The 26,489-nt window shown below is 50.6% G+C and overlaps 11 protein-coding genes across 11 annotated transcripts; 6 read left to right on the top strand and 5 right to left on the bottom strand.

Moving 5' to 3' along the window:
* Window positions 1–619: 619 nt before the first annotated feature.
* On the top strand, window positions 620–1,567 carry PFICI_08402 (uncharacterized protein; the record flags this gene model as incomplete). Its single annotated transcript, XM_007836983.1, has 1 exon — window positions 620–1,567. The coding sequence occupies one exon, from the start codon at window positions 620–622 to the stop codon at window positions 1,565–1,567; it is 948 nt and encodes a 315-aa protein (XP_007835174.1).
* Window positions 1,568–1,729: 162 nt separating this feature from the next.
* PFICI_08401 (uncharacterized protein) lies at window positions 1,730–2,791 on the bottom strand (the record flags this gene model as incomplete). The annotated part of the gene is made up of 1 exon (XM_007836982.1): window positions 1,730–2,791. One exon carries the CDS (start codon window positions 2,789–2,791, stop codon window positions 1,730–1,732), a length of 1,062 nt encoding a protein of 353 aa, XP_007835173.1.
* Window positions 2,792–3,684: 893 nt separating this feature from the next.
* Window positions 3,685–4,245, bottom strand: PFICI_08400 (uncharacterized protein; the record flags this gene model as incomplete). Its single annotated transcript, XM_007836981.1, has 2 exons — window positions 3,685–4,164; window positions 4,231–4,245. The coding sequence occupies 2 exons, from the start codon at window positions 4,243–4,245 to the stop codon at window positions 3,685–3,687; spliced, it is 495 nt and encodes a 164-aa protein (XP_007835172.1).
* A 2,965-nt stretch (window positions 4,246–7,210) lies between these two features.
* On the top strand, window positions 7,211–8,483 carry PFICI_08399 (uncharacterized protein; the record flags this gene model as incomplete). The annotated part of the gene is made up of 4 exons (XM_007836980.1): window positions 7,211–7,458; window positions 7,597–7,627; window positions 7,678–8,076; window positions 8,151–8,483. The coding sequence occupies 4 exons, from the start codon at window positions 7,211–7,213 to the stop codon at window positions 8,481–8,483; spliced, it is 1,011 nt and encodes a 336-aa protein (XP_007835171.1).
* Window positions 8,484–9,500: 1,017 nt separating this feature from the next.
* PFICI_08398 (Aspartate aminotransferase) lies at window positions 9,501–11,085 on the top strand (the record flags this gene model as incomplete). Its single annotated transcript, XM_007836979.1, has 4 exons — window positions 9,501–9,617; window positions 9,681–9,690; window positions 9,841–9,891; window positions 9,986–11,085. 4 exons carry the CDS (start codon window positions 9,501–9,503, stop codon window positions 11,083–11,085), a joined length of 1,278 nt encoding a protein of 425 aa, XP_007835170.1.
* A 2,670-nt stretch (window positions 11,086–13,755) lies between these two features.
* PFICI_08397 (Tryptophan synthase) lies at window positions 13,756–16,100 on the top strand (the record flags this gene model as incomplete). The annotated part of the gene is made up of 3 exons (XM_007836978.1): window positions 13,756–13,803; window positions 13,935–14,022; window positions 14,092–16,100. 3 exons carry the CDS (start codon window positions 13,756–13,758, stop codon window positions 16,098–16,100), a joined length of 2,145 nt encoding a protein of 714 aa, XP_007835169.1.
* A 444-nt stretch (window positions 16,101–16,544) lies between these two features.
* Window positions 16,545–17,258, bottom strand: PFICI_08396 (uncharacterized protein; the record flags this gene model as incomplete). Its single annotated transcript, XM_007836977.1, has 1 exon — window positions 16,545–17,258. One exon carries the CDS (start codon window positions 17,256–17,258, stop codon window positions 16,545–16,547), a length of 714 nt encoding a protein of 237 aa, XP_007835168.1.
* A 790-nt stretch (window positions 17,259–18,048) lies between these two features.
* Window positions 18,049–19,234, top strand: PFICI_08395 (uncharacterized protein; the record flags this gene model as incomplete). The annotated part of the gene is made up of 2 exons (XM_007836976.1): window positions 18,049–18,192; window positions 18,308–19,234. The coding sequence occupies 2 exons, from the start codon at window positions 18,049–18,051 to the stop codon at window positions 19,232–19,234; spliced, it is 1,071 nt and encodes a 356-aa protein (XP_007835167.1).
* Window positions 19,235–19,666: 432 nt separating this feature from the next.
* Window positions 19,667–20,128, top strand: PFICI_08394 (uncharacterized protein; the record flags this gene model as incomplete). Its single annotated transcript, XM_007836975.1, has 1 exon — window positions 19,667–20,128. One exon carries the CDS (start codon window positions 19,667–19,669, stop codon window positions 20,126–20,128), a length of 462 nt encoding a protein of 153 aa, XP_007835166.1.
* A 139-nt stretch (window positions 20,129–20,267) lies between these two features.
* Window positions 20,268–22,721, bottom strand: PFICI_08393 (uncharacterized protein; the record flags this gene model as incomplete). The annotated part of the gene is made up of 7 exons (XM_007836974.1): window positions 20,268–20,816; window positions 20,903–21,066; window positions 21,165–21,441; window positions 21,547–22,126; window positions 22,252–22,344; window positions 22,411–22,523; window positions 22,593–22,721. 7 exons carry the CDS (start codon window positions 22,719–22,721, stop codon window positions 20,268–20,270), a joined length of 1,905 nt encoding a protein of 634 aa, XP_007835165.1.
* A 605-nt stretch (window positions 22,722–23,326) lies between these two features.
* On the bottom strand, window positions 23,327–25,650 carry PFICI_08392 (uncharacterized protein; the record flags this gene model as incomplete). The annotated part of the gene is made up of 3 exons (XM_007836973.1): window positions 23,327–24,524; window positions 24,592–25,168; window positions 25,311–25,650. 3 exons carry the CDS (start codon window positions 25,648–25,650, stop codon window positions 23,327–23,329), a joined length of 2,115 nt encoding a protein of 704 aa, XP_007835164.1.
* Between the last annotated feature and the right edge of the window lie 839 nt (window positions 25,651–26,489).

The following is a 26,489-nucleotide window of genomic DNA, read 5'->3' as shown; positions in this document are numbered from 1 at the left end:
TCATACAAGTTGAATGGCACACAATAGACCTTGTGAGGTATTGAAATTATTAATCAACATTCAAGGGCAGTTGGTTACATGGCATTGCACACAACTCATAACATCGTGATAGGAGTTTCTCGTGTGGATTCGGACGCCACGGACCCCGAAGCCTCAGCCCGCGGGGTTGCGGTGCGGTGCGCGGCCAGAAATATAAGCTTGGGTATAGACGACACTAAGCTAGGACAGTCAGCAGTCGTTTCTATAACGGACGATCTTCGCTCCGTCGACAAAGAAACAGCGCCTTTCACAAGACTCCGCCTTGAGTCAATGAAGCAGTGTAGGTCTGCATTTGTTCAGAAAGTTACAACGGTTTCGCCTTTCTCGGACCGCCGCATATTATGGCGAACATGGACCATGTTTCCGCTGACCCTTTTTCTCTTGGACGTCTTCGGGGTTTCAATCTGGCCGTAACTATCGACAATGAATTAAGGTCTTTGGGCAATGATAATAGAGTAATTGACACGATGGAAAGCTTCTATAAAAGTCGCAATGGCCGCCAGACCAAACAGGCAACACTTTACTGTTTGAGCTAAACAGTGCCTTTTGTTTTCTTCGAGAAACGCAATACTTTGAAGCAATGAACTTTACAAGATCTGTCATTGTTACCGGAGGTACCCAGCATCTGGGATACCATGCCGCTCTCAGCATTGCACAGGCGCACCCCGAGTATCTCGTCGTGATTGCCTCACGTTCCGCCAGGGCAGATGCGGCAAACACAATCAACCGGACCTTGAACCAGCAAAACACCAGATTCATTCCTTTGGATCTATCGAGCCTTGATAAAGTGAAGGATTTTGCTCAAAAGTGGGCAAGCAGTGGCCATGCACCCATCCAGGCCCTTGTGCTGAACGCTGGCATTCAACATCCCTACGAGTTGCACCTGACAGAGGATGGCCTGGAAGAGACGTTTGCAGTGAACCACGTTGGGCACGCACTTCTTTTCCATCTGCTCTATCCACATCTCGCACAAGGTGCTCGAATCGTCCTCACCTCGAGCGGCACCCACGATCCTGCGCAGAAGTCTGGTGTGACTGACGCAAAGTACGAGACGGCTGAACAGCTCGCCCACCCGGCCGGGTCGGATCTGAAATACCCTGGCAGGGGTCGCTACTCAACCAGCAAGCTGGTCAATGTCCTATGGACGTATGCACTCCATCGTCGCTTGCAGGTCAACATGCCAGAGAAATCCATTACGGTCAACGCCTTTGACCCAGGCTTGATGCCCGGTACCGGTCTGTCACGCGAGGCCACCAGATTCGAGAGGTTCTTGTGGCACAAAATCATGCCAAATATCATACCATTGCTGAGACGCGTCTTTACACCCAATGTACACACCACCGAAGAGTCTGGCCAGGCATTGGCACGGCTTGCCATTGGGATCGACGTGGCTGGAGTGAGCGGCAAGTATTTTGAAGGTCTGAAGCAGATAAGTTCGAGCATAGACAGCTACGATGAAAAGAAACAGGAGGATATATGGTCATGGACAATCAATTATCTCGGCAAATGGGGGCCTGTATCATTTTAAATGATTGGAGGACTTGTGTCAAAGTTGTATTCATCTTATAGAAATTGGATAACACGTCATGGAAGGAGTTGAGAGTAACACCTCCACCTGCCAACCCGCCCCTCTATAGAAATTGCCATCTTTTATCATTCATTCTATGCAAATCTAGTCTTTTCTTCCTACTCAAGCCGGGGCATATAAAGCTCTTCGTATCTTAATGTAGTCTTGCTTCTCTGCAGCATACTCAGGCAGCACCACGGAAAGAGGTAATGGCTGTTCTGTATGTGCCAACAGCATATCAGGGTCTATTGTCCGTACCTTTGCACTTCTGGGTAATGGGAGTCCTTTCTCGTCAGGCAGCCCTTCTGTCTCGAGTCGATCCATTGCCTTTTGGCCCTCTGCATCGGCCGCCTGGCGCATCCTGATCCAGAACTCGGCGTCTGACAAGGTCCAGAGCTCGTCCTCGTGTACGCTCCCATTTCTAATGAGCGTCTTCATCAAGTTGGCTGTTCGAATGTAAATGTCCCCGTGTGCCGTGTTGCCCCAGACTTCCTTGTCGCAGGCCATGTAGGCTTTTGCGAGAGCCAAGGCAAGCTGCGGATCCTGCAGAACCAATATGCGCTTTGGGTGTGACGAGGACGGAACGGCCTTGAGCGACTTGAGAACGCTCTGCGCGTCCTCGAGGCTCATGTGACCAAAGCCCACGGCATCGCGCAGCCCGTAGTCGAGCCTGTCGGCACAGAGATGGGGCGCATCTTGCTCGACCAGCGGGTACAGGACTTCTTCGAGGGGTCTGAGATCCGTGAACCCATGGCGGGCGAGGATCTCGGGGATCTGGGTTTTCATGACGTAGCGCATCTTGTGCACCTCGTGAAAACTGCCCTCGCCGGGGGCCGACAGGGCAAAGTCGACAACGTGGCTCATGGCCGTGTGGCTAATGTCGTGCAGCAGACCCGCGACCTGCTCGTCGACGGCGCCGCCCACGAGACGCACAAGCAGAAAGGCGCCGACCGAGTGCTCCATGCGCGAGACGGGCGGAGTGAGGCGCAGGAGGCCCGAGATGCCATGCTGGTGCACGCCAGCCAGTCGGACGACGGCGGGCGAGCGGAGGAGCTCCACCAAAACGGGTTCGGTGACGGTGAACTGGCCGTATATCTGGTCCTCTATGATGACTTGGTCGTTTGCTGACGAGAGGTCAATCGTCTGGAAGTGGCCTGATGTGAAGAGCTGAGATTGTTGCGCCATTGTAATACAGCCCGCTCACGACCTATACGGGCGCGTGGAATCAGAGTCGGATTTTTTTTTCCCTTCTCTTATCCTCCCTTTCCCACCGACGTTTATTTGGCTGCGCGCTTGGGAGTCAAACAACAATGACGAAGTTGGAAGTAAACATTTATCTATTCTAGGCAAACAAGTATTGGCGCGGTTTGGGTTGAGTTGGTGACTCAGTGCTGCTGGTCAGGAGGTATGTACCTGCATAACGTAGCGCCGGACAAAAATGGAGCGGGGACATTAAATGTTCATTTTAAACCGAGCAATCCATTCTGTTTTTCTAGTTGACCGAAAGAGAAAAGATTCAGTACAATAATTCAATGAATCTCAGTGTAATCACTGGATAATGAATCCTTTAACCCTCAAGTTGACATCTCATCCCCAAGTATATCATGTACTCAATATTGTGCTTGAGAGTTTGTACTTGTCAGCAGCGGGACCAGACCATGTTGTCCAAGATATGAAAGCCAGATTGTTTTAAAGATGCAAACTTTTTCACTCCAATATCGATTCTGGAATCATCACTTTGATTGGTGGAAAAATATTTCCTATTACTATTAAAAATTGTTATAACGTACGCTCAAATACCAGAGATGACGCAAACTATTTTTACATATATCCCTACCTACATTGAGCTTACAACCTAAAATGAACAACCCATTGGACCATAACAATCTTGTTGAAAAGCAGTAGTGACAAATTAAAAAAAAAAAAAAAAAAAAAATTAAGTGGAAAGTTATAAGAGATCGAACGAGAAACGACACTTGTCTCCAGAATCAAAAGTTCAAGAAAATTCTCCTAAAAGTCTCACACCGGAAAGGCATTCCCTTTCAACAGGTAATATTCGCTTATAGTGCAGCCAGTATTTAATTTTTCCCCGGGCCATCAATTCGAGCGCCACCCAGAGGGGTCCAAGCATCTTGAGATATCGGTGCAGTACTCCAGGCATATAGAGCTGCTGACTGAAAGCTGTCTGCCGCCTGTACTTGCTGGTCATACATAACTTGAGCTGTAGTGATAGCTGACGAAGATAGAGAGGCTGTTGTTGCCATATGCTGAGGATTTCCGGCTCCATTGTTTCTGTTTTGATGGCCATTTCTGTCTTCGGCCGTGGCTTGTTCATCCAAGTTAATACTGGCTACGCTCGCTTCTTCATGTGCATCCGGCTCGGGCACGGTCTCATGTACGTCGGTCGTGGAACCATTGGTGATGGCAGCCTGTTGTCCATTTGTGTGACGAGTATCACGACGCTGCGTGTAAGGCTCCTGGCGATCTCTTCTGTTGCGGCGGCGGTGCCGTTGGACCCTTCGACGGGGTCCAGAGGACTCTCCGCTGGCTCTGCCATTCTGGATTCACTATCAGTAACTCTTAGCCATAGAATGCCTAAATCTGCTTTCTAGTGAGCTGCTTACTGGTTGTAAGGACATTGTTGGCTGTTCTTGGAGCAATTGGAGTATTTGTTTGTTCCAAGCTAGATGAGTCCTGTTCCCTTGGGATTGTGGAACGAAAAACAGACGGCCACCGAAGGTTTATCGGACAGTGCGATTGCCTGGAAGTTTGGTAGATTTAATTGGGGGTTCTCGTCATACTCGTGTCGATACACGACCGTATCCAGAGTTAAATATACGACTGATACATTATACTATGTCGTCAATCGCGATCCAGTTGCCAGAAGAACAAATTCAGAGTCGGGCATTTGCGCATAGGATCTGGACTGGGACACGGGGCCCTATGAAAAACGGTTCGTCATGTATGCCTGCTCTACAAAGTACTACTTATTTGGTTTCGACTTTGACCCCTGCTTACATCGTGATAGGCTATGGCCAAGGTAACAGCTCTGAGAGAAGGAAGTTTTCCTTCGAAAACGACGTGACCGGTGACTGTCGTGAATACTCATTTGTCTGCAAACCCTGGTTTATGAGATAACGCGACGCCAACAATCCCCATACATGCAGCGCGGGACGCCGGAATACCATGAGCCTCGCGTACATGGAGCCAAACAGAGCCGGCTGCAAACCTGGCTAGGTACTACATATTTGGGTAGCATTCTTTTCGGTGAGACCCCTGGTACATCTCCTCGCGGATCGTTCCCCGACTTCCGCGACAGGGTTCTGATCTAATGACATGCATAGCCGACAACTAGGAACCATGATCCGGCGTCCCCGTCATGAATCTTCCCGACCAAGCCACTTTCATTGATATCGGCTACGACAGGACTTGATTTACGAATGAAAGAGCATCATCGGTGCTGGCCCGAGAAGCACAGCAGGGTCTGGCTCGGCGGCTGTATTGTAAGATAACCATACATCTCCTCTGCATTTCATACATGGACGCTCCTTGAACACATGTTCCAACTCTTGATATCCCTACCTGTGAGAAAGCTTTACTTTGCCCAGCTATTGCAAGAGGCCAGCACTTCACAAGCCTTGGCCACCACCGGGGAACGATCGAATGGCAATCCATGTACGTTTTATAGTTCTTGTCAGTGATAATCATGATGAACCTCTGTAACATTATTGTAAATACCATAATTAATCTGTAAGACGGATGCACTCCGCACAACAAGTATTGATGATTGACCGCATCAAAACTTGTTGGCAATGACCCTCATTCAATCCTACCTGGATTGTTGCTGGATGTGACTTTGGAGGCGAGTACCGTTTTGTGCGATATAACAGCAGTGCAATCACGATCGGCTATGGGAGCGCGCGTATCACCGGTTGCACCAGGCGTCATGGCCAAATGTGTGCCTTTAAACGCGCGCGCCATGATGGATTGCCTTCACCGGTTGAAAAGTCCTCGAGAAATCCACAACTCCTAGGCACTTTCGACCCTTGAGTGTTGATCAAGTGCTCAGTACCAGTGAATATGTCTTTGTATTAGATGCGCGGGATATGTCCCAAAGTTCATTCTATACCAAAGCTCACATAGGCCTAGACAGAAGTCATGGCACTATTCTGGCTCTCTGAATTCATGCCGGAATCTGTCGCCCATGTTCAACGTCAAGCCCCTCCCCGACGCCTCCGTACTGATCGAATGATTTCGCTGCCCGGCCGCTTTCTCCCACCTGCATGGCACTAGACAATAAACAGTCACTTATGATTTTTCCAAGCTCTTCTGGCATATTGTTGGCGTAGCGCCAGTCTATAGATGATGTTGCACCTGTGTTACCAAGTGCTTTTTGTCTTTTCCCCGTCCCAACTTCGATCTTCTTTTTACACAGGTGCCTCGATGGTAATGTGGGACGAGTTGAACAACGGAAAGCCTAGCGAAAAAGAGGACTAGCAGCAACATGTGTTCCAAAAGGGTCATATCCTGCTGGGCCAACATGAATGCAATTAGGATTCATGCTCAGTGCCTAATCCACCCACATGAAGGGCATGGCCCATTCTTGTTGACAGCTTCAGCAAATCTTGAAGGGTTTGCTAGAGGCACGCCGGATCAAGCGGGAATGCGCTCAACATTGAAGTTTAAAATGGTCCAGTTTCTTCCACAAGTCGGTAGTATCCAAGGTAGCAATCGACGAGTTGAGAGTTGTAGGTTAGGGGCAGTTATATTAAGCTTTTCTCAGGGTTAAAGTTGAGAGCTTGGTAGATCCGCGCCCCATAATCGGATCAAAAAAGGTTGTAGGTATACTATGGCCCACTCATCGGAACGGCCCGAATGCAAGGCGCTTGCATGTTCACTGCCACTACTGGCTATTCCCACGATCTTGGGTTCGACTGCCTATAGACAGCCTGGTTCATTTCGGCAGTTGGTAATAATCAATGAAAACCTTGACCGTTCAAGAGATGCATTGCTCTCAGGCATGTATAGTGTTGGTGAACTCCCGCAGGTAACAGACGCATTTGTTTCGCATTGCCCAATCAAGGCCAAACATCTCTCCGCAGAATGAGGGTTGCCCGATTAGGAAGGCAACCACTCGTCCTGACTTACTGGGTATCGACGCGCAAACGCCAAGGGAAAGGACAAATGATAGCCATGCCTAGGCAATAGGTACTACTAAAATCCTATCCCGGACCCCTTTCTATTCTTCTTCTCCGGCCAGTGGCGCCATGCCGAATCCAGTGCCGGACCCAGACCCATGGAGTCCAGGTTCGTGTCCCTTTGCAGTGTAAAAAAAAGATGTCCTGAGACTATACCATTTCCAGTGGACCCATGAGCTTTTCAACAGCTTCCCTATACGTGACGTTAGCCGAATGAGACGTGATGGTTAAAATCACCCACTCGCCCACTTCCCGCCATGATGGATTTGAATGCGCCATGGACGTCGGTGATTTGCCCAAGGTATAAGACGATGAGAACGCTTCGTTTGGAAAAGTTACAGAGATCCCCGGGTTTCCGTTTAGACATTTTGCAGTAAGTCGGTCGAATTTGGGCTCATCAAGAACCATGTCGTTCCTTCAAGGCGCAAAATGCCTGCTCCTGATCTCTTCGCTGGCCGCAGCACTGCCTCACGTTAATTTGAAGCGGGATATCGAGACCAACTGCACCGCCATCCGTCAGCGAGTGCCCTGGACAAAACTCTCCCAGGATGAAAAGTTGTCGTACATTGAAGCCGACTTGTGTCTCATGAACACACCTTCGAAAACAGGCTTGGCTGGAGCGGTAACTCGATGGGATGATCTACAATGGCCACAGTACGTCTCTCGCGGCCACTTTGGGGCTTTCTTCATTTCCTAATTTCCGACTCAACCAAAAGAATACAACATGGTTCAAGAAGCGCAAATTGAACTGAGGAAAACAAGGGCTATTTGCTGACTATAAACCCTGCTTAGTATCACACAGACTGTGACTATACACAATGTGGTATGCAAGCCGGAGCCCACGAGGTCGCATCACAGCTGACGTAGAGCCAGGGAGGCTTTCTCCCCTTTCATAGGTACTATGTGGCCGCGCACGAGACATTGATCCGCGACGAGTGCGGCTATACTGGCCGCCTGCCATACTGGGATGAAGTGGCAGAAGTCGCCAATATGTCTGCTTCAGAGCTCTTCCAAGACCAGTATTATGGCGCAAACGGCGCAGGTGGCGATAGCTGTATTGAAAATGGGCCCTTTGCCAATCTGACATTGCGATTCCTTGCAAACAACCAGCTGGGCGACCATTGCCTAAGTCGCCAGTTCGACCAGTTCTCCTTCAGCGCCGCGGCACAGAATTATATCAACAAGTGCAATACCTTTACCAAGTATGTGCTGGCGTGGAACTGCTTCACGTTGGCGCCACACAGCGCTGGCCATAATGGAGTTGGTGGCATAGTAAGAAGACCTTCCCAACCCTCCGAAGGAGACCGTGATCAGAATGGCTAATAGGAACGAATCCTCCCCATTAGATGTCGGACCCTACATTTTCTCCCGGAGATCCGCTGTTTTTTCTACATCATGGTTACCTCGACAAACTCTACTGGGAGTGGCAGAAGCTCGACTATCCAGCACGACTGTATGATATGGGCGGAGTGAATGTGCCGCGAACGGCCGAGCCTGGAAGCCCCGACTATCCGCCCACGGCGGTGACGGATTACTTTGGCGACAACGGCACTATAACGACGCTGAATCACAACCTCTGGATGACCGACTTGGTGCCAAACGTCACCATTGCCGACATCATGAATCTGAATGGGCCTACTATATGTTCAGAATACCTCAATGCCGAGGATCTAGAATGAAGAGTTGTGTAATGCACGGTTGCTCAAGTGAACCCCAATATATGATACCATCCATCTGCACTGATTTGGTCAAAATTCGGCCAAGCAAACTCAACTGAGTGCGTGCTTGCGAGCTAGATGCTCGTGAAACATTTGTATCACATGACAGCCAATTTCAAGTAGGGTGGAACCCGCCGTCTTGCTTCCTTAATGACTTGCCTAAGATTTGTGTAACTGCTTGTATGGGATTAATCAAACAGGGCAAGACAGTGAGAAATTGGAAATGAGCCACAGTGTTACTTGCGTGTATCTCGCATTCAGCATAATGATAAGCCAAGTTTCTGGGCGGCTTAGTTGCATTAAGTTCTTGTCTCGGCCTGATCTATCATTTGGTTGATGCTCCTCGACTGCTTGCCACTGTTGGCTTACAATGCCCATTTAATGTAGGCGTCTTTCTAGGCCTAGGTAATGCACCTACTTAATGTACGTAGCGGTCGGCGGGCTGCTGGATTTTACGGGGAAAAGGGCGCTAACGAGGAAATGGGCATTGATGCCCAGGTGGGTGTGGAGGTGAATTACAGGGCATGCACAGCGCAATTGACTCTGGACATAGGTAGCGCGCCAATGAGAGAGAATTCCGATCCCCCGAGCGGAGCAGCTTGAACGATGTTCCGATCCAGCACAGGTGGATCTCACCTGGGCAAGTCCACAAGCGGGCGTTCACGGGGTAGCATAGGTGAGCGACCTCCAGCAAGCAGGCGAACTAAAAATTCAGTGTGGGTCTGCCAAACAGCTCACTGACCGATTGCAGCGTGAAGCTCAGCAAAGACCCCGATATTCCGGAGCTCTCACCTTGAACCTCGTACTATTATTGCCAGCTACAAAATCGAGTCATTCACTTTCTCGCTCGTACCACATCCCCTTCCTCAACCCATTCTTGTAACAGCGAGACAATCAAGAGGACGACGTCTCTTGTCAATTCGGATATTTTCATCTTCTTTTCCTTTCATCGACATAATACAGACTTCACTGTACACAATGCTTCCTGCACTGCGCATCGCCTCGCGCCGTGTGCCTGCTGTGCGCCGGTCTGCGGCCTTCCAGGCTGCTCGTGCTGCCTCGACCTGGGCCAATGTTCCCCAGGGTCCTCCTGATGTACGTTTTTCTTGGGAGACAGGCGTTGAAGTAATACAGAAAGCTAATTGAGTTATTCTGCAGGCCATTCTAGGTATGTCATCTACCATTTGCCAAATTTTTTTCAAGGCTGTCAGCACCTCGTTCGACCTCAAGACGAAGCTCCATCATGACGCAAGCTCCATCAGCAATCAAGGGAGCTATGAAAATAACATCAAAACATTAGACTAACATGTTCCCATAGGCATCACCGAGGCTTTCAAAGCCGACTCCTTTGACAAGAAGATTAACCTGGGTAAGTTATACTCTTGCACATTATGAGTAACTCGGCGGCAGAGTTTCATGCCACATGGCTACAAGATCGTACCACTCACTCAATGTGACTGCAGGTGTCGGTGCTTACCGTGACGACAAGGGCAAGCCCTACGTCCTCCCTTCCGTCCGTACTGCTGAGGAGAAGGTCATTGCCAGCCGCCTGAACAAAGAGTACGCTGGTATCACTGGTCTTCCCGACTTCACCAAGGCTGCTGCCGTTCTCGCCTACGGCAAGGACTCCTCTGCCCTCGACCGCCTGGTCATCACCCAGTCCATCTCTGGTACTGGTGCTCTCCGCATTGGCGCCGCCTTCCTCGAGCGATTTTACCCCGGCGCCAAGAAGATCTACATTCCCACTCCCTCATGGGCCAACCACGGCGCCGTCTTCAAGGACGCTGGCCTTGAGGTCGAGAAGTACAGATACTATGACAAGAAGACCATTGGCCTCGACTTCCAGGGCATGCTTGCCGACATCAAGGCTGCCCCCAAGGGCAGCATCTTCCTGTTCCACGCTTGCGCTCACAACCCTACTGGTGTCGATCCTACTGAGACTCAGTGGAAGGAGATCAGCGACGCCGTCAAGGAGGCTGGCCACTATGCCTTCTTCGATATGGCTTACCAGGGTTTTGCTTCTGGCAACACTGACAAGGACGCCTTTGCTGTCCGTCACTTTGTCAAGGAAGGCCACAACATCTGCCTGGCCCAGTCTTTCGCCAAGAACATGGGTCTCTACGGTGAGCGTGTTGGTGCCTTCTCCATTGTCGCCGAGGATGCCGATGAGAAGAAGAGAATCGACTCTCAGATCAAGATCTTGGTTCGCCCTCTGTACTCCAACCCTCCCGTCCACGGAGCCCGCATTGCTTCTCAGATCTTGAACGACCCCGCCCTCTACGAGCAGTGGCTCGTTGAGGTCAAGGAGATGGCAGACCGTATCATCAGCATGCGTGCTCTGCTCAAGGAGAACCTCGAGAAGCTCGGCAGCAAGCACGACTGGAGCCACATCACCAGCCAGATCGGCATGTTTGCCTACACTGGTCTCGAGCCCGCCCAGATGGATGCCCTGGCCCAGGAGCACAGCGTGTACGCTACCAAGGATGGACGTATCAGTGTCGCCGGTATCACCAGCGAGAACGTCGGTCGCCTTGCCGAGGCCATCTACAAGGTCAAGGGCTAAAATGTGTATGAATGATGTAATGAATAAAATCTGGGGCGTTCTTGATGTGCGATAAGCGAGTGATGGCTTCATTTTAGATACCTTCATAGACACAGGAATCAGTTGGCCCACTTTTGGCTATGCTACCGTCATAGCCAGATTTTGGTCTAAAATGCGATACTTGAACGGATCAAAAGTCAAGTCAAATCTTTTTCGACCAAGCAAATGCCGTGTATGGTCCTCCCAGGATCAAATTGCTACAGGTTTATAATCTATTTTATTGTTGAGCCAAGGTGCGGAAACGATGTTTTTTTGAGTTGCAGAATCTGATCAAACTGCTCCCTTATAAGTTACTGGTCTAGATGCTCTATGGAATTGGCGTGGGTTTAGAGTCACAAGCTGTTGATATAGATTCTTGATCAATTATAAGCGTCTTGCATGGCCCAAACTACCCTGTCTTGTCTTTTTGACTCGTTTCCCAAAGTCGTGTCCGTATTGACGTGATGATAACCTCGGTCATGTGTCTCCTGTCAAAGAGACGCTGGAGTTGCGTAAATATTGCTTTAGTGCCATATCTGAGAGGATTCCAATGGATGATAGGCGTTTATTTATTCCAATTCTCGAGGGTTGCGGGGCCCCAGACCATGGTCGCCTCACAACACTTTCGCCATCTTCAGCCAAATGACCAGGGAAAAGTTGGTAAGGATCCTGTCATCCTGGGGTCTCACTTCGTCCAAATTGCAAGCAGCCTTGAAATGGAGATAATTATCATTATACTCGAAGAATTTCGAAGCCCGCTCTTGAGAAGTTTCCAGGGGCCGGCAATTACGTTAACCAGGAAGAAAGGACGAAAAAGAAAAATATATTGGGCGTAAGAAGAGTTCGTCTGCATATTGGTGACAGCAACAGAATGATGATTGCCATCACAAATACCCACATTCCAGTATGCTAACCTTGTTTTTTTGTTTTTGTTTTTTAAAGGAAATCAAAAAGGCAGTCTTTATGCATGTTTTCGCGAGTAATCAGATACCAGAAGATCTGAACCTCGCGGAGCAGCAGATCACATGATGGAGTTTCACTGCGCTCCAAATCTTGTAGTCTATATCGACGCATCCATACTATCTGATAGTATCGTCTTGAAATGTTCATACTATTGACGGTCAAATCTGCGCCTTCCATTTAGAAACGAGTGGTCCAGAAGATGGCTTTGGCACTCAGAAAGGCACGTCTCAATGTAAACATTCTGTCCAGTATCGACAAAAAGAATAGGCTCATCTGACAATCAATTGATGGTCGATTGTATAATGGAGAACTTTTTTCGAGATTCAGAATGGCAGGGCCTCGTCACACGTCAACATTGGAAGGAATCTTCCGGGATCTGGGATAACTGAGAATACTGATCTAGCCAACCTTTACTGCCATTTGTCTTGTAATACAAGATAAATTGGTGCCTACTACCAGTAATTTGTCGCTAATAAGAAGGAAGTGTAATCATTATGGCTTCTGTCATCATTGAACAATATTGTGGCTATAGGGACTGCTTACTGGGATCAGAAAAATGGTCAGCTTTTACATCCTATCAAATGCATTATTGCTTTCAGGATCCTAGTGACTCGACCCCTTTCGGACGATGATAATAAGTCGCTTAGATTATCGAGATTCCGGATGTGATGCTTAGAAGTTTAATCGCCTGTTCCCCCGGGGAAGAAGAAAAAGGCTAGGGGTATGTAGAGATAGTCTTATAAATATGTAGACTACCAATACTTGAGTATAGAGATTTTTTTCGTATGGTCCAAGAATGCCACCAGGGTACCTAGATTAGCCAGACTCGCATTAGCTGAGCTTTCTTCTACGGGAAAACACGTTACAAAGACCTGCCGCGTCTTTTGTTATGGGTAGTGATATAAGATATGTGTATCTAGTCGATATCACAACTCTTCAAACTGGTCAAATTGCAAGAGGATTAATTGCTTCGTCACAGAGGACAACCAATAGCAGAGTAAGCGGAGTAAGCGAAATCGTAGTCACCGAGTCTATTTCGTCACCAAGGACATGGGTCCGGTATCGCCGCACGTCCACACCTCGAATTTTGACCAGGGGGGGCGAAAAGCACACGCCGTCTGGCGCCCCCAGCAATGGCCACTCTGCCCCTCTAACGCATAGCCGAGCAGCGAGCTGTAGTGTAAATCAGGACCCATCTGGACAGCCGCTGACCGTTTAGGTACTATGCAGGGCCGCTGCGATCGCGGGGCAGAAGAAGCGAAACGAAGTTGAGTGAGGGGCCTCGAGAGTGACTGACTACTCAAAAATTATTCAATTGATTATTCGATTCATCCCACCAACCAAAAGAGTCCACCTCTGGTCTGTTCCCTGCAACCACGACCCAGGGATAAAATAGTCGAATACTTTGACCTCCTACACTACTCCTACTTATCTAGGTCTTCATAAAAAGAGTCATCATCTGCTCTTGGCTTTCCTACCACTCTTCTGTATTCTTGCCCTCTGTCCTCCTCCCCCATACTCTCTCCATATCTCCCCCAACGTGAGTCAGAGGTTCGACTACCCTGCCCATAAAGCCAAGTCCAGATCACCTCTTTACTCTTCCGATTCCTTCTCGACGTCTCACTTGGCAATTCACTCATTCTTTTTCCCCAATATAGACTCTTCCAAGAACACATACTTCTGGCCAACATGGAAGGTTTGAAGCAGACATTCAAGCGGTGCAAGGCCGAGAACAGGGTATGTCACACCGGGAGAGCTGTTGCTGCTCCCCCATTCCGCCGCCAAGCAACCTCACCATGACGGATATTTCCCGTACAAACTCAATTGCCTCCTCGAAACGTCTTGCTAACCACTTGTTCCTTATCCAGTCTGCCCTTGTGACCTATGTCACTGCGGGCTACCCTAAGCCCGAGGACACGCCGAATATTATGATGGCCATGCAAAAGGGTGGTGCAGGTATGGATTGCCCCATTCAAGAGAAGTTCTGGAAGCGAAGGAAAAACATGCTAACAGAATCCTCTGTAGACGTCATAGAGCTCGGTGTTCCCTTTACAGACCCCATCGCCGATGGCCCTACCATTCAGACCGCCAATACCGTCGCCCTCGAAAATGGCGTTACAGTTGGTCACGTAATACAGATGGTTCGCGACGCCAGGAAACAAGGATGTACAGTCCCTGTGCTGTTGATGGGCTACTACAACCCCCTGTTGTCGTATGGTGAGGAGGCCTTGCTTAGAGACTGCAAGGAGGCTGGTGTGAACGGATTCATCGTCTGCGATCTGCCCCCAGAGGAGGCTGTTTCCTTCCGCAAATTCTGCAGCAGTGGTGGTCTCAGTTACGTCCCCTTAATTGCCCCTGCCACTAGCGACGCACGCATGAAGCTTCTTTGCGCCCTGGCCGACAGCTTCATCTATGTTGTCTCCCGACAGGGCGTCACTGGCGCTTTGGGATCGCTCAATGCCAACCTTCCTGCCCTCGTCGCCAGAGTCAAGTCTTACAGTGGTAACAAGCCGGCCGCCGTCGGATTCGGTGTCTCCACTCGGGACCATTTCAAGAGCGTCGCCGAAGTCGCAGATGGCGTCGTCATTGGCTCACAAATTGTGAGCACCCTGCAAAAGGCCGAGGCCGGCAGCGGGCCCAAGGCTGTCGAGGAATATTGTGCGTATGTTTGCGGCCGCTCCACATCGGCAGATGAAGAGCACACGCGCGAGGTGGGCATTGTCGAGGCTATCAATGGCGCCAAGGAGCCCGAGGCGGCTCCCACTGTCAATGGTGTTATTACTGAGCAGGACGACGCCGATCTGGTAGCCAAGTTGGGTGCCCTGCATGGCAGCATCCCCGACCGCTTCGGCGAGTTCGGTGGTCAATATGTGCCCGAGTCCTTGATGGACTGCCTGTCACAGCTTGAGGAGGGATTCAACGCCATCAAGGACGACCCCAAGTTCTGGGAGGAGTACCGCTCATACTACCCGTGGATTGGCCGGCCGGGACACCTCCAGCTTGCCGAGCGCCTGACCGAGTACGCCGGAGGCGCCAACATCTGGTTGAAGCGCGAGGATCTTAACCACACTGGATCGCACAAGATCAACAATGCCCTAGGACAGATCCTACTTGCCAGGAGACTGGGCAAGACCAAGATCATTGCCGAGACTGGCGCTGGACAACACGGTGTTGCCACTGCGACTGTCTGCGCCAAGTTCGGCATGGAATGTACAGTATACATGGGTGCCGAGGATGTCCGCCGCCAGGCCCTCAATGTCTTCCGAATGCGCCTGCTCGGCGCAAAGGTTGTTGCTGTCGAGGCTGGCTCCAAGACGCTCCGTGACGCCGTCAACGAGGCTCTGCGAGCCTGGGTGGTCGACCTGGACGATACTCACTACATCATTGGATCTGCCATTGGTCCTCACCCCTTCCCCACCATTGTTCGAACTTTCCAGTCGGTCATTGGAAACGAGACCAAGGAACAGCTGCTTGCCAAGCGTGGCAAGCTGCCGGACGCCGTCGTGGCTTGCGTCGGTGGAGGTTCGAATGCCGTGGGTATGTTCTATCCCTTCAGCAATGACCCGAGCGTGAAGCTCTTGGGAGTCGAGGCTGGAGGCGATGGTGTCGAGACTGCAAGGCACAGCGCTACGCTCTCTGGAGGTACCAAGGGTGTTTTGCACGGTGTTCGTACCTATGTCCTCCAGAATGAGCATGGTCAGATTTCCGACACCCACTCCGTCTCTGCCGGTCTTGACTACCCGGGTGTTGGCCCCGAGTTGGCATCCTGGAAGGACAGCGAGCGTGCCAAGTACATTGCTGCAACGGATGCCGAAGCCTTCACTGGTTTCAAGCTGATGTCCCAGCTCGAGGGTATCATTCCTGCTCTTGAGAGTGCGCACGGCATCTACGGGGCCATTGAGCTTGCCAAGACTATGAAGAAGGGCGAAGATATTGTCATTTGCCTCAGTGGACGTGGAGACAAGGATGTACAGAGTGTGGCCGAAGAGCTGCCTACGATTGGTCCCAAGATTGGCTGGGATCTACGCTTCTAAGAGATTTATACCCGTCTGGTTTGTTTAGAGGAGGAGGAGAATTAATCTGATGTTTTGGTACGGAGTTGGCGGGAAAATGTTGTATCGTTCTGGCATACAGGGCGTCTTTCTTTGACTAGTAATGTCTCTTGTAGAATGATACACAAAATAGATCGATCTATAAAAGTACAGAATTGAGAGACTGGTCATTGTAATATACTATATTTTTATTTGGGCTTGATACATGTTTTTATGCCTCTTGAGTCTATGCTCATGATTCCCTGGTGATGCGAATGCATGGTGGCGGCCTTTTGTACAGTGAATAAATTGAATGTTACAGAGCATATCGTGTCCAAAGACGATGCTGTTGGTTGGCAAATCGGGCCCAAGAGTGAAATATGCATCACGACTACCCTTTTGTTGGGGCTTGCGCTCACATTGCCATCACTCGCTCATGTATGGCACCTATTGGGGCGTATTCCTTGCCTCGGTGACTTTGCTGACTGGCTCCTCGGCCATGAACTTCTCCTCGACAAGCTCCTCGCCAATAACGAATTCGTCTCCTCGCTCCAGCATGGCATCAAGCTCGGCAATCTCTTCCGGGCTGGGTGCTGCCTCGGCATCCTGGGCTTCTGCGGATCCCTTGGGTGGTAGACCCATGGCCTCACGCTGCCTCGCCCATTCCTCCTGGACGGGGGCGCTCTGCATGACCTTCCAGCGCAGCCTCCAACCGGCGGGGCCGAGCTCCTTGATGCGGCGCTGCTTGGTGCCGAGCAGGTACTCGTCAATACCGCCGAGACGGTCAATGGTGCGGAGAACGTGGGCGGTCAGGCGGGTGCGGATGAACATGTTGAGACTCGGGGACCAGAGGCGCTTGGTGTGCCGGTTCGGCCGCCATGATGTTGGCTGCTTGATGTTGTGCTCTTCCGACACGGTATTGCCAAAGCGAATCTTGGAGGTGCCGTATAGTCCCGAGTTGCGCTGCTTGTACCACCGAAAGGGCCCGTAGGGATAGTCGGGCACGCGCTCAAATGGCACCTTGAGATGCGTGGGCGTCTGGCGCGAGGCCGTCGCCGTTGTGCTGAATGTTGCGCGGGTAGCGGCGGTGGCTGTCGCGGTCGAGGGCTGGGCGAGCAGACACCTCGTCGTCGGTGTTGCCATTGGCCTGAGAACGGCCATGGCTGTGAACTTTTTTTTTTTTTTTTTCTGTTGGAACGACGCAGGTGATCGAATTGGCCTTGCGGACCCAAGTGTTCAAAATGTTCGTGTCTCTTGCCGCTTCGTGATGTTCAAAGCCTCTCCTCCGCTTGAGATTGGCGCCGAGTTGGGGCGGTGATGAGCTGGTGATTCGATATCCCGGCGCTCTGGCTTGGGTTAAAGACAGAAGCTCTGAATGAAGCTCTGAAAGATTTCCCGTTCTCTGGCTGCAATCCATCAATTGATTGGATGCTGCCTCGCGGTTGGAAATTTCGACCGGGGTTTTCCCGCTAGACTGGTCCCGGCCTGGGGGGTGTTCAATGTTATTTACAGGGGCCAACCAGATGACTAGTGCACAGTACCGTACGTACCTTGCATTTACCTAGAGGTTATGAGTGAGTGCTGCTACACTCATTCACTCAATCACTCACCCCCGAGGGTCCCTGCGGCCAACGTCAAAGAAAGAAGAATTGTGATGAGCTAAGAGAAGAACATCTTGTTTTTGTCTCTATTCATGCTGCTGTTTTCTTCCTCTTTCTTAAGGAGCAAAACTCTGCACATTTACAGGCATATTCTTGGATACCCTCAAACTCACTAGTTCTCGGGTAGCATTGGTTCTTCTGTTCCTCCCATCGGGTAATTAAGCGCGATCGCTTCGCGTAGAGGCACTTTTATTCAGGAGCAGACATATCGACAAAGGACAAGAAACAGCGGCTGGGCTGTGGACACGACTAGAAGACGCAACGGCCTCGCAAGTATCTACGTATTCATCATGCTTCCGCCAGTGGATGCGTCACTGTTAGCAGCCAACCCTGGCTTTGAGCAGCTGTACAATTCACTTACAACCAATGTCCTGAACTCGGATGGGTCCACCAAGAATGATGCAGCTGCGCGACAACGCGAGGCTGTTCGTGAGGTGAGCTCTTGATATCCTTATCTTTTCCTTCTCTTCTAGCTATTTTATTATCCTTGCTCATATGTTACTTGGCGTTGATAGTTATGTGAAGGACCATATTCTAACATGGCAATAGGAACTGAAAGAATACCGTCTAAAGGCAACCAGGAAACACTTGCTCAGAAATGCAATTGCAACGGTACCACCACCATCATCTCGGCCGCCTCCCAGACAACACACGCGGACTAGATCGCAGCTTTCAAGGATAGTCTCGCAGGAAACGCCGCAACTGCCCCCAGAGCTCTTGGATTTGCTCCTTGTGTTACCTGCATTTCTGGAGCGAGGCCAGGACATGTCAATTGAAGAGCTGGAGTTGCTCTTGTCCAGCTCGCCAATGTCAGATTTTCCTTCTCTTTTGCCGCATTACACGCGTCTGATATCATCGCACCTCACGACACAAGCGCGCAGTCTGGCCCGCGTAATGCATCCCTCGACGAATCCCTCCTTTATACATCGGGCTATCCCGCATATTCTTCCGACGACCCAGACTCTGATATCATCACTCTCGAACAACCGTGCTGCCCTCACCTCCAACCGACTTATGGCCACTCACAATTTGGTGGATCATCTCGATCAACAGACGAAAGCACTGCTCCTACTGCTCCGTGCTCTCGAGGCCAAGCACGGCGTCATGGCGCAGTCCAGCACGCTGCGAGCTTCCGACGCGAGCCTGGAAGCCCAGTCACGAGCAACTTCTGTAAATATACAGCTCTGGGAGACACGATCCATGATTTATCCCCCAGAGTCTCAGACTGCACTGCAAAATTATCGCCGCCACCTACGTGATGCTCAGATGCAGCTTTCTAATAAACTCCGGACGCGGGAGCAGGAGCTTGGCGAGTACGGCGTCTCGGTCAGCGTCGAAGAGGGAGGGCTTGGCATAGTAGCCAAACCAGATGCAGCCAGGGAGAACAAATTCCGTGAAATGGCCCGCGTCTGGCTGGAGATGGAGAAGAGATTGAAGGAGATCGACGGCGACCTTAGGCGGCTCGACAAGAGCTGAACATGGGCATGAGACTCTGGTCTGTCCCCTGCCCCTCCGAACCCGCTCCGAACCCGGTAGCTTCCGAACCAGGCCAATTGAGACTATCCCCGACATTGGGTTGCTAACAAAGGATAATTCGCATTTTGATCACCTCGGCATTGGCATCGCACCCGCGGAAGCTTAAAACCAAGGGGCGGAGTAATTGGTTGGCACTGCATAACACAGAGGAGAGCCCTGCATATGAATGACGCAATGCCGCCTAGGTATATACGCGCGAAAAGACACCTACCTCTCTCTCTGTCTTTCTCACTCTCTCTTGATGATCAGTAATAGAGCAGTCGAGGTTTCGCATCAATCAACAAATTGACTCCTGTATTCGAAAGGGGCTCATAAACAAATTCGCAATCCCCATTCACACATCATATAAACAACCTTGAGCAAGCATTCACAATGTCGACTAGCAACCAAAGTCGTCAGACAGCCCGCGAAGCCCTCTTCAACGAGGGACTTCAGATCCGCAAACAGGTCACCGGCGCCCAGCATGTGCAGCGTTCGTGGGACAATGTTTCCGACTTTTCAAGGCCAATGCAGGAGCTCGCCACTGAAGCTGGTTGGGGTCTGATATGGGGGCGCGATGGCCTGGACCGGCGGACTCGTTCTCTCCTCAACCTCGCCATGCTGTCGGCCCTAGGCAAGAGTAACGAGCTAGGCGTTCACGTCAGAGGAGCACTAAACAATGGCTGTACCGAAAAGGAGATTCAGGAAACGCTTCTTCAAGCCAGTATATACGCAGGCTTGCCTGTTGGGCTCGAGGCATTCAGGGTGGCGCAGAAGGTGGTCGATGAGGAGAGAGCAAAGCCGAGCGAAAAGGGGGAGACAGCTGAATTGAAGGACACGGGTATCGCTAGCTAAGGTCTAGTCACGACAAAATTACAACATGTGAACGACCAGTTTGTACCCGAAACTCCTTCTGCTATCAGCGATTTCAAAAATAACTCTTTTATTTCTGCCGAGCCAAAGTGCCATGCATGTCATTTGATTCCCGCAGGTCTCAAAGCTCACCAATGATGTTCTGTGACTGCTCATCCATAACTGGTACAAGTTCAACTCCACTGTTCTCATCATCACTCTCAATGACGGAGACGACGAAAAAGTCTTCCACAATGACTTTGCCCTGTTCAATCTTCTGAAGCATGTCCGGCGTACACGTACTGGGCTTGAGCACGTTGCACCTAGATGCGGGCCGCTCAGGGGGAACATTCTTGACATCCCACGTGCTCTTGGGGCCGACGGTGACAAAGTCATCCGTCACGGGCTTGCGGCCCTCGGCAACGTCGAGACCAAACATGGCGCGGTTGAAGATGGCCAGCGCGGCCTCGGGCTGATAGCTGGGTACCTCATGGCCGGATTGGAATACGCGCGAAAAGCTAAAGTTGCCAAGCTGACGCGTGAAGCCCTTCAACACCCCGTTGTCGGTCAATAGGGGCGCGTAGCCCGCCTCGGCAAAGTCGGACTGTCGACTATAAGGGATGGCGAGCGAGGCGGCTTCGCCGCCCATCCAGTTACATGCGTAATCGCGGTCACCATACATCATGTGGACCTATTGCGCGCAACTTGTCAGTCTCTTGAGCGGTTCGCTATGATGGGGTCTCATGTGATGGACGCTGATGCTCGTGGTCTCATTACCTTGACTCCAGTGTCCAACAGGTATCCAGCAGCTTCCAAGAATCCGCCGTGAATGATATCAAAGCTGGCTTGAAATCCTTGGCCAACAGCGCCCGAGTGTTCACTGTAATTGACTGGAACACCCAGAGCAGATAAGACGGACTCTTGTGTCAAGTACCCATACACTGATGATAAGCCGGGTTAGCTTGTCACAGATTCCGTTGGCACATAGTAGAATAGAGACTCCCATGTGCCCCCATTGACGGACGAATGAACCACTTACTATAGGGTGCGGGGAACGGGTCTGCGTTGGGGTGACCAATATCGTACCAGGCGTGGTCAGTACTCTGGTAAGTTGCAACGGCTGGAAAGGAACATCCCTCAAGCACTTTTTCGCACACTTCACGCCAGTCTGTACCTTCAGTACGTGGCTTTACTCCATCTCTCTCCTTTAGTGCTTCCTGACAGTCAATAACTTTGTCGTGGCAGCCGCCGGGCTCTGTCCAGTTTTTCAAGAAAGTCTCATAGATGGACTCGTTAAAAACTTGAATGCCATAGGTCTGGTTTTTTTTTCCCCATCGCACAGTCAGTAGTCATCTCGAAAATTGAGAGGGATGTGAGGTTGATTTGCACACTGTCTCTACAGAATTGTGCTGACCACTCACATTATTGTAGGGAAACTTGATATATGCTTCTCCCTGCACTGCCATGTCGAGGAGACCGTTGACGATACCAAGCGTGTCAAGGTGAATGTAATGGGCCCCTTCCTCGGTCGAGTTGCCATTGGCAATCTTCTCGTTTTGCTGCTGAAAGAAGCTGAAAATGCCAGGTCCATAGTGGCCACCATAGCTCTCAGCCCACAGGCTCACGCGGTCATCGCTGGGCTTGTAGTTGGGGAATTCGAAGAACCAGGTCTGCGCAAAGTGCCACAGCGCATGTGCCGCAAATGCCGTTGTGTTGGACGTCTTGGTCACGTCCTGACTGCCAAAGGTTCCCACACGGTACGTCAGGTTGGACTCTGGCACCGGGCCCTCGGTAAAGTTGGCCGCAAAGGTCATAAATAGGGCCTCGCCGTCTTCTTCGACCAAGCGCATGGTCCCGTTGGTGGCCACGTCGTAGGAGAAACCAACCTGGGCGGGTTGGTCGAGGTACAGCATGTTGACCTCATTATTCCAACTGTACGGGTTCAAGTACGTAGTCTTTGAGTCTTCTGCAATAAAGCAAGGTCCATTCTCCTCTAGTAAACTAACACAAGAGTCAGATCGAGGCGACAGAGAGAGAGGGAAATGGCCATCAATTCGCCTGCCCGAGCAAGCTATGATGGACACCATTTGTTTCTCTTCTCAGTATAGACACAAACCGGTACTTACCCCATCATGGATGAACCACCGGGACCGCCATTCAACCAGATTGCCAAGGGAGCATTTTGTGGATCCGTTCTGGCTTCAAAGAACCAGAAGAACCTTGATGCAATCAGTACCAGGGTACGTAAACATGAACACAAATCATGGTAATGATCTTAAGCTTACGTATTGATTGGATAGTCTTGCACCTCGCCAGTGTCTTCGTTGAGTAGACCGGGAGGTAAATGTACATAACCCGAGTAAGACTTGACCCCCGGGGTGGTCTCACAGATACCAGGCTGCCAGGAGAGATTTGCGTCAACAAAAGCGCAAGAGTGAGGCAATTCGAGGGGACAATGGTGATTTACCTCCTTGTACGAAATGGTTACATTCTCGTGAAACTTGGATTTGAGAAGGGTGATGCCCTCGAGTTTGGGGGGAAATTGCGCACAAGCTAGGCCAAGCAGGGCGCTCAACGTGAATTGTCTCCAGGCCATTGTGCCCGTCAACCAATTGCTTTGAAGCACAATGCTGAGCTGACTGACAATGGGGAAGTGCCTCGATTGAAAACGAGGAATATACAACGCTGCCAGAGGTTGTGGTTGAAGAAAAGCCAAGACCACGGCCAGCGCCTATAGATTCAATGGATGGATTGGGGCTCTATTTGAAGGCGCGGATACGTTTGAGAGGTCAAGGGCGAGACGCGAACCTGTCTTGGTTATTTATTGCGGGGGCGAAGATGACTATATCATCTCCAAAGGGACTATCTACAGGGGTTGGTTGGACCATGTCTGTCCGTACATACGGACACGGATCTACTCCGAATCCCGTCATGTTGGATCGGCATCGGCGTTAGTCGAGCTAGGCAACCGTTTTGCTACAAAGTCTCATTGGCTGCTTTGGTTTGGGTAACAGATCGATATCAATTTCAGGCACAGTATTTCCATAACGATTTATGTCAAGTGTCGGTTGGTTGGTTGACTGACTGGCACTGACTTGAAACACTGGCACTGAAAGCATCGGCATGTCAATATTCACCAACCAGCAGAGGGGCTAGCTGAAATTGTCTGAGCAGAAACATGAATGGTTATTCCATCCGTCTTTATTCGGACCTTTGCCTAGTACTGATGTCTGCCACTATATTCTTGAATTGTGAGCCCAGAGCTTCGATAACGACATGGACATTTGGGGGCTCAGGCGTCACATCAGACTTGGCCTGAGGCAACGAGCTGGAGTCCCAGACATCTTTGCTGGCAAGAGCACCCGTTTTCCCCCTTGCTTTGACGTCTTTCACGTCCTTCCCGTGCCTGGGTGGCCCCGAGGGTTTCGACGGTGTAATGAGCGTCTCATCAAGAAGCCACTGCCACCGTGCGTGGTACACTCCGGGACCTTTCATGCTGCCCAGCTTTGGGTTGTCTTTGGTATTTTCCTTCTGTTTTTGTAAGCCCTCGACGATACTCTGCAGCCGTTTGTTAGACTGTTCGTCAAGGGTCGCCGTGTATGCGTCGTATGCATCCAATGCTTGCGCGACCGTTTGCTGTGTTTCCTTGTCCAAGCGAGAAAAGGCCGACCTGAGCGGTTCGCTCATTGAGCCCGCACCATCCATCCGATCCGAATCTTGACGCGAGCCGCCCGTGTGTGCATTCGAACTATTCTGTCGGAATGATTCAAGTACATTGTCCTTTAGCCAGGCAAAGAACTTGTCCCGGACCTCGGGGCATCCCTTGGCAAAATCATGAAGATATTCAAACCACCATTTGCGATGGCGCCGAAGCAGGAATACATAGTCCTCTATCGACGGAGGAATCAACCCTTTGGATTTGTCCCTCCTGGGCTTGTTCACCTCGAGGAGTTCGTCAATAAATCTTTGAGAGTTGGTCACGTATTTCCTCAGATCGACATGATCATGAAGTATACGAATTATGGGGTCAAAGGCTGCCACGGCATCCCGTATCAGGGAGGTGACATAGTCTGGGCTTTGGCGGCACATGACCTGAGTTATTTTCTCCCTGTCCTGGGCAGAGAGCTGCGCCGAGTAGTATTCCAGCAGCAAAGAGTGCTGTTGCTCGGTCGGCTCGGCGCTGCACTTCTGACTTTGGGATTTCAGGATTGCAGACACGATGGATTCCTTCTCTTGGATGCTCTTTTGCCGAACCGCGGCGTGCTCTCGGGGAGTAGCATTGAGATGTGCATCTATGGCCGGAATGAAACCAGACTTGCTGAGTTCCTTCTTGTTGCGGATGCCATCAACAGTCTTTTTAAAGTCGCCCGCGTCCCAACCAAGGACCATGCCGATTATTCTGAGAGATACCGTCAGTCATGACTGCTTGGGGGAGTGTTTTCATTAACATATATATATGTATATACCTTTGCATCAGATTCTGGCCGTCGGCTGCATTCTGCGTCAATCCAATCCAGTTGGTCAAACCTCCAATGCTGACCTTGGCCAAGAAGATCCTCACGAGGCCGGAAATCATGGTAGCTGCGTTGCCTACACGCAGAGTTTGGCAGACCAGAGAGTATGGGATCAACTTGTGGGTGCTCTCAATGAGTTTCAGCATGTACTGGCCCTCGGGCGATAAGACAAAGATCTTGTGCAGGATCGTGGCAGCATGGATGAGCACATAGTCGACAGCATCGCTTACAGCAGGCGAATGGCTCTCGAGATCGGGCGACTTGGCAGCAAGCTCAAACATTTCATCGAGGAGTTTTCCATAGACGATATCGTACACGACATGGTCCCAGGCCTTCTCCAGGCCGGTCGCCGTGCTGTGTTCCGAGGTGAACCCGGGCCCTGCGTCGTCCGTCCTTTGCGGAACCCCTCCAAGCATGCCGCGGGTGATGGACTCGTGGAATGCCGAAGCTGCAGTGGCCAGAGTCTTTCTAGTACCCAGTGCGCCCTTGTCGTAGCTTTCAGAGAGATCTGCCTCGGCAAAGCTCTTCACTGCAACATGTATTAGCGGCCGGAGTTTTTTTTTTTTGTTACATGGATGGATGAATTTCAAGTATTCCCTCTGGGTGTTTTGTCAGAGGGTGCTTGTAAGACAACCTCGAACAGATATGAAATCAACAAAGCAGCTGCTTACTGATGCCCCTGAATTTAGCGTTCCAAAAGCCAGGTTCGAGATCTTTGATGCCCGGCATGGGCAATAGGAGTCGTGTCAGCAGCAACTGCAATAACGGTGATGATGATGATGCTGATGATGACGACGACGACTTTGACCTGTCTGCATTTCCATGTTTTATGTCCTTCTCCTGATTGAGGCTGCTGCTGCTGCTGCTGCTGGGACAGAAGGGGAATCCATAATTGTCAATGGCATCTGGATCCTTGAAGCTCTCCACCTCAGCATATGTCTCGTGGTGAGTGAGAATGTCGAATAATGCTCGTAGCTGCGGGGCTGTCAGCAGCAAAGGGTCGGAGGACATGACCGCTAAGATCTAGATTTCACAAATCTAGATGCGACTTTAGGCGGACGGAGGAAAAGATCGTCAAGGGAAACGAAAGTTTAAAAAATAAGGACATGCTTAAATGGAAGAGGGAAGAGAATGGTGAAAGATGTCGCCGCCGCCTGTTCCCTACAGCAGTGGATTAGCGACCTGGACAAAGCTGCACCCTCAAAGGCTAGTGAATCGATTAGCAGCTGTCTGACTTCTCCACACACCAATGATTCAACTGTCCCTCGTCTGCTTTGTGCTCCTTTTTTTTTTGGCCCTCACAATCCGCGGCGCTGTTCTTCTGAATTACTGGTCTCTGACGTCATGCAACAATACTTAGAATACTACTAGGTAACACACAATCCAATTTGGTAACGATAAGAATGGTGGTGACAATGATGACGGTGATGCATGTCTTCTCCACATACAAGGTCGTTTGAGCCGCCGTCCTACTTACTAGTTCTGGATCATGCAATGGAAAAGATGAATGCCGGGCAAGGTTGTATTATACTTATTCTCCTCTCTAGGTGCACAGTAGTTTTGGTTTAGGAGGGGGTGGGAAATGCGCCGCCGAGAAGGACAAATGCCCCTCTTCTGGAAGCCATCGCTCGACTACACTGCAACCTCCTCTTGATCCTCTGCCACCTTGTGTCTGCTTTCCTGGGCCGAGGCAAGTTTCCGTCATGCACCTCATCTTCACTAAGAAGAATATATATCCAAGTTGACGATACCGAGGCCATCATCCATTATTGGCAACCGTGCCATCAGGTGCTCTACATTGTATTATCCACACACGCACACACACATTATGGTATCATTGAAGAATGGTT

The sequence above is a fragment of the Pestalotiopsis fici genome (assembly GCF_000516985.1).
Source record: "Pestalotiopsis fici W106-1 unplaced genomic scaffold PFICI_Scf_5, whole genome shotgun sequence".
NCBI lineage: Eukaryota > Fungi > Ascomycota > Sordariomycetes > Amphisphaeriales > Sporocadaceae > Pestalotiopsis > Pestalotiopsis fici.
Note: the sequence above shows the minus strand (reverse complement) of the source record. Positions and strands in the feature narration are given on the sequence as shown.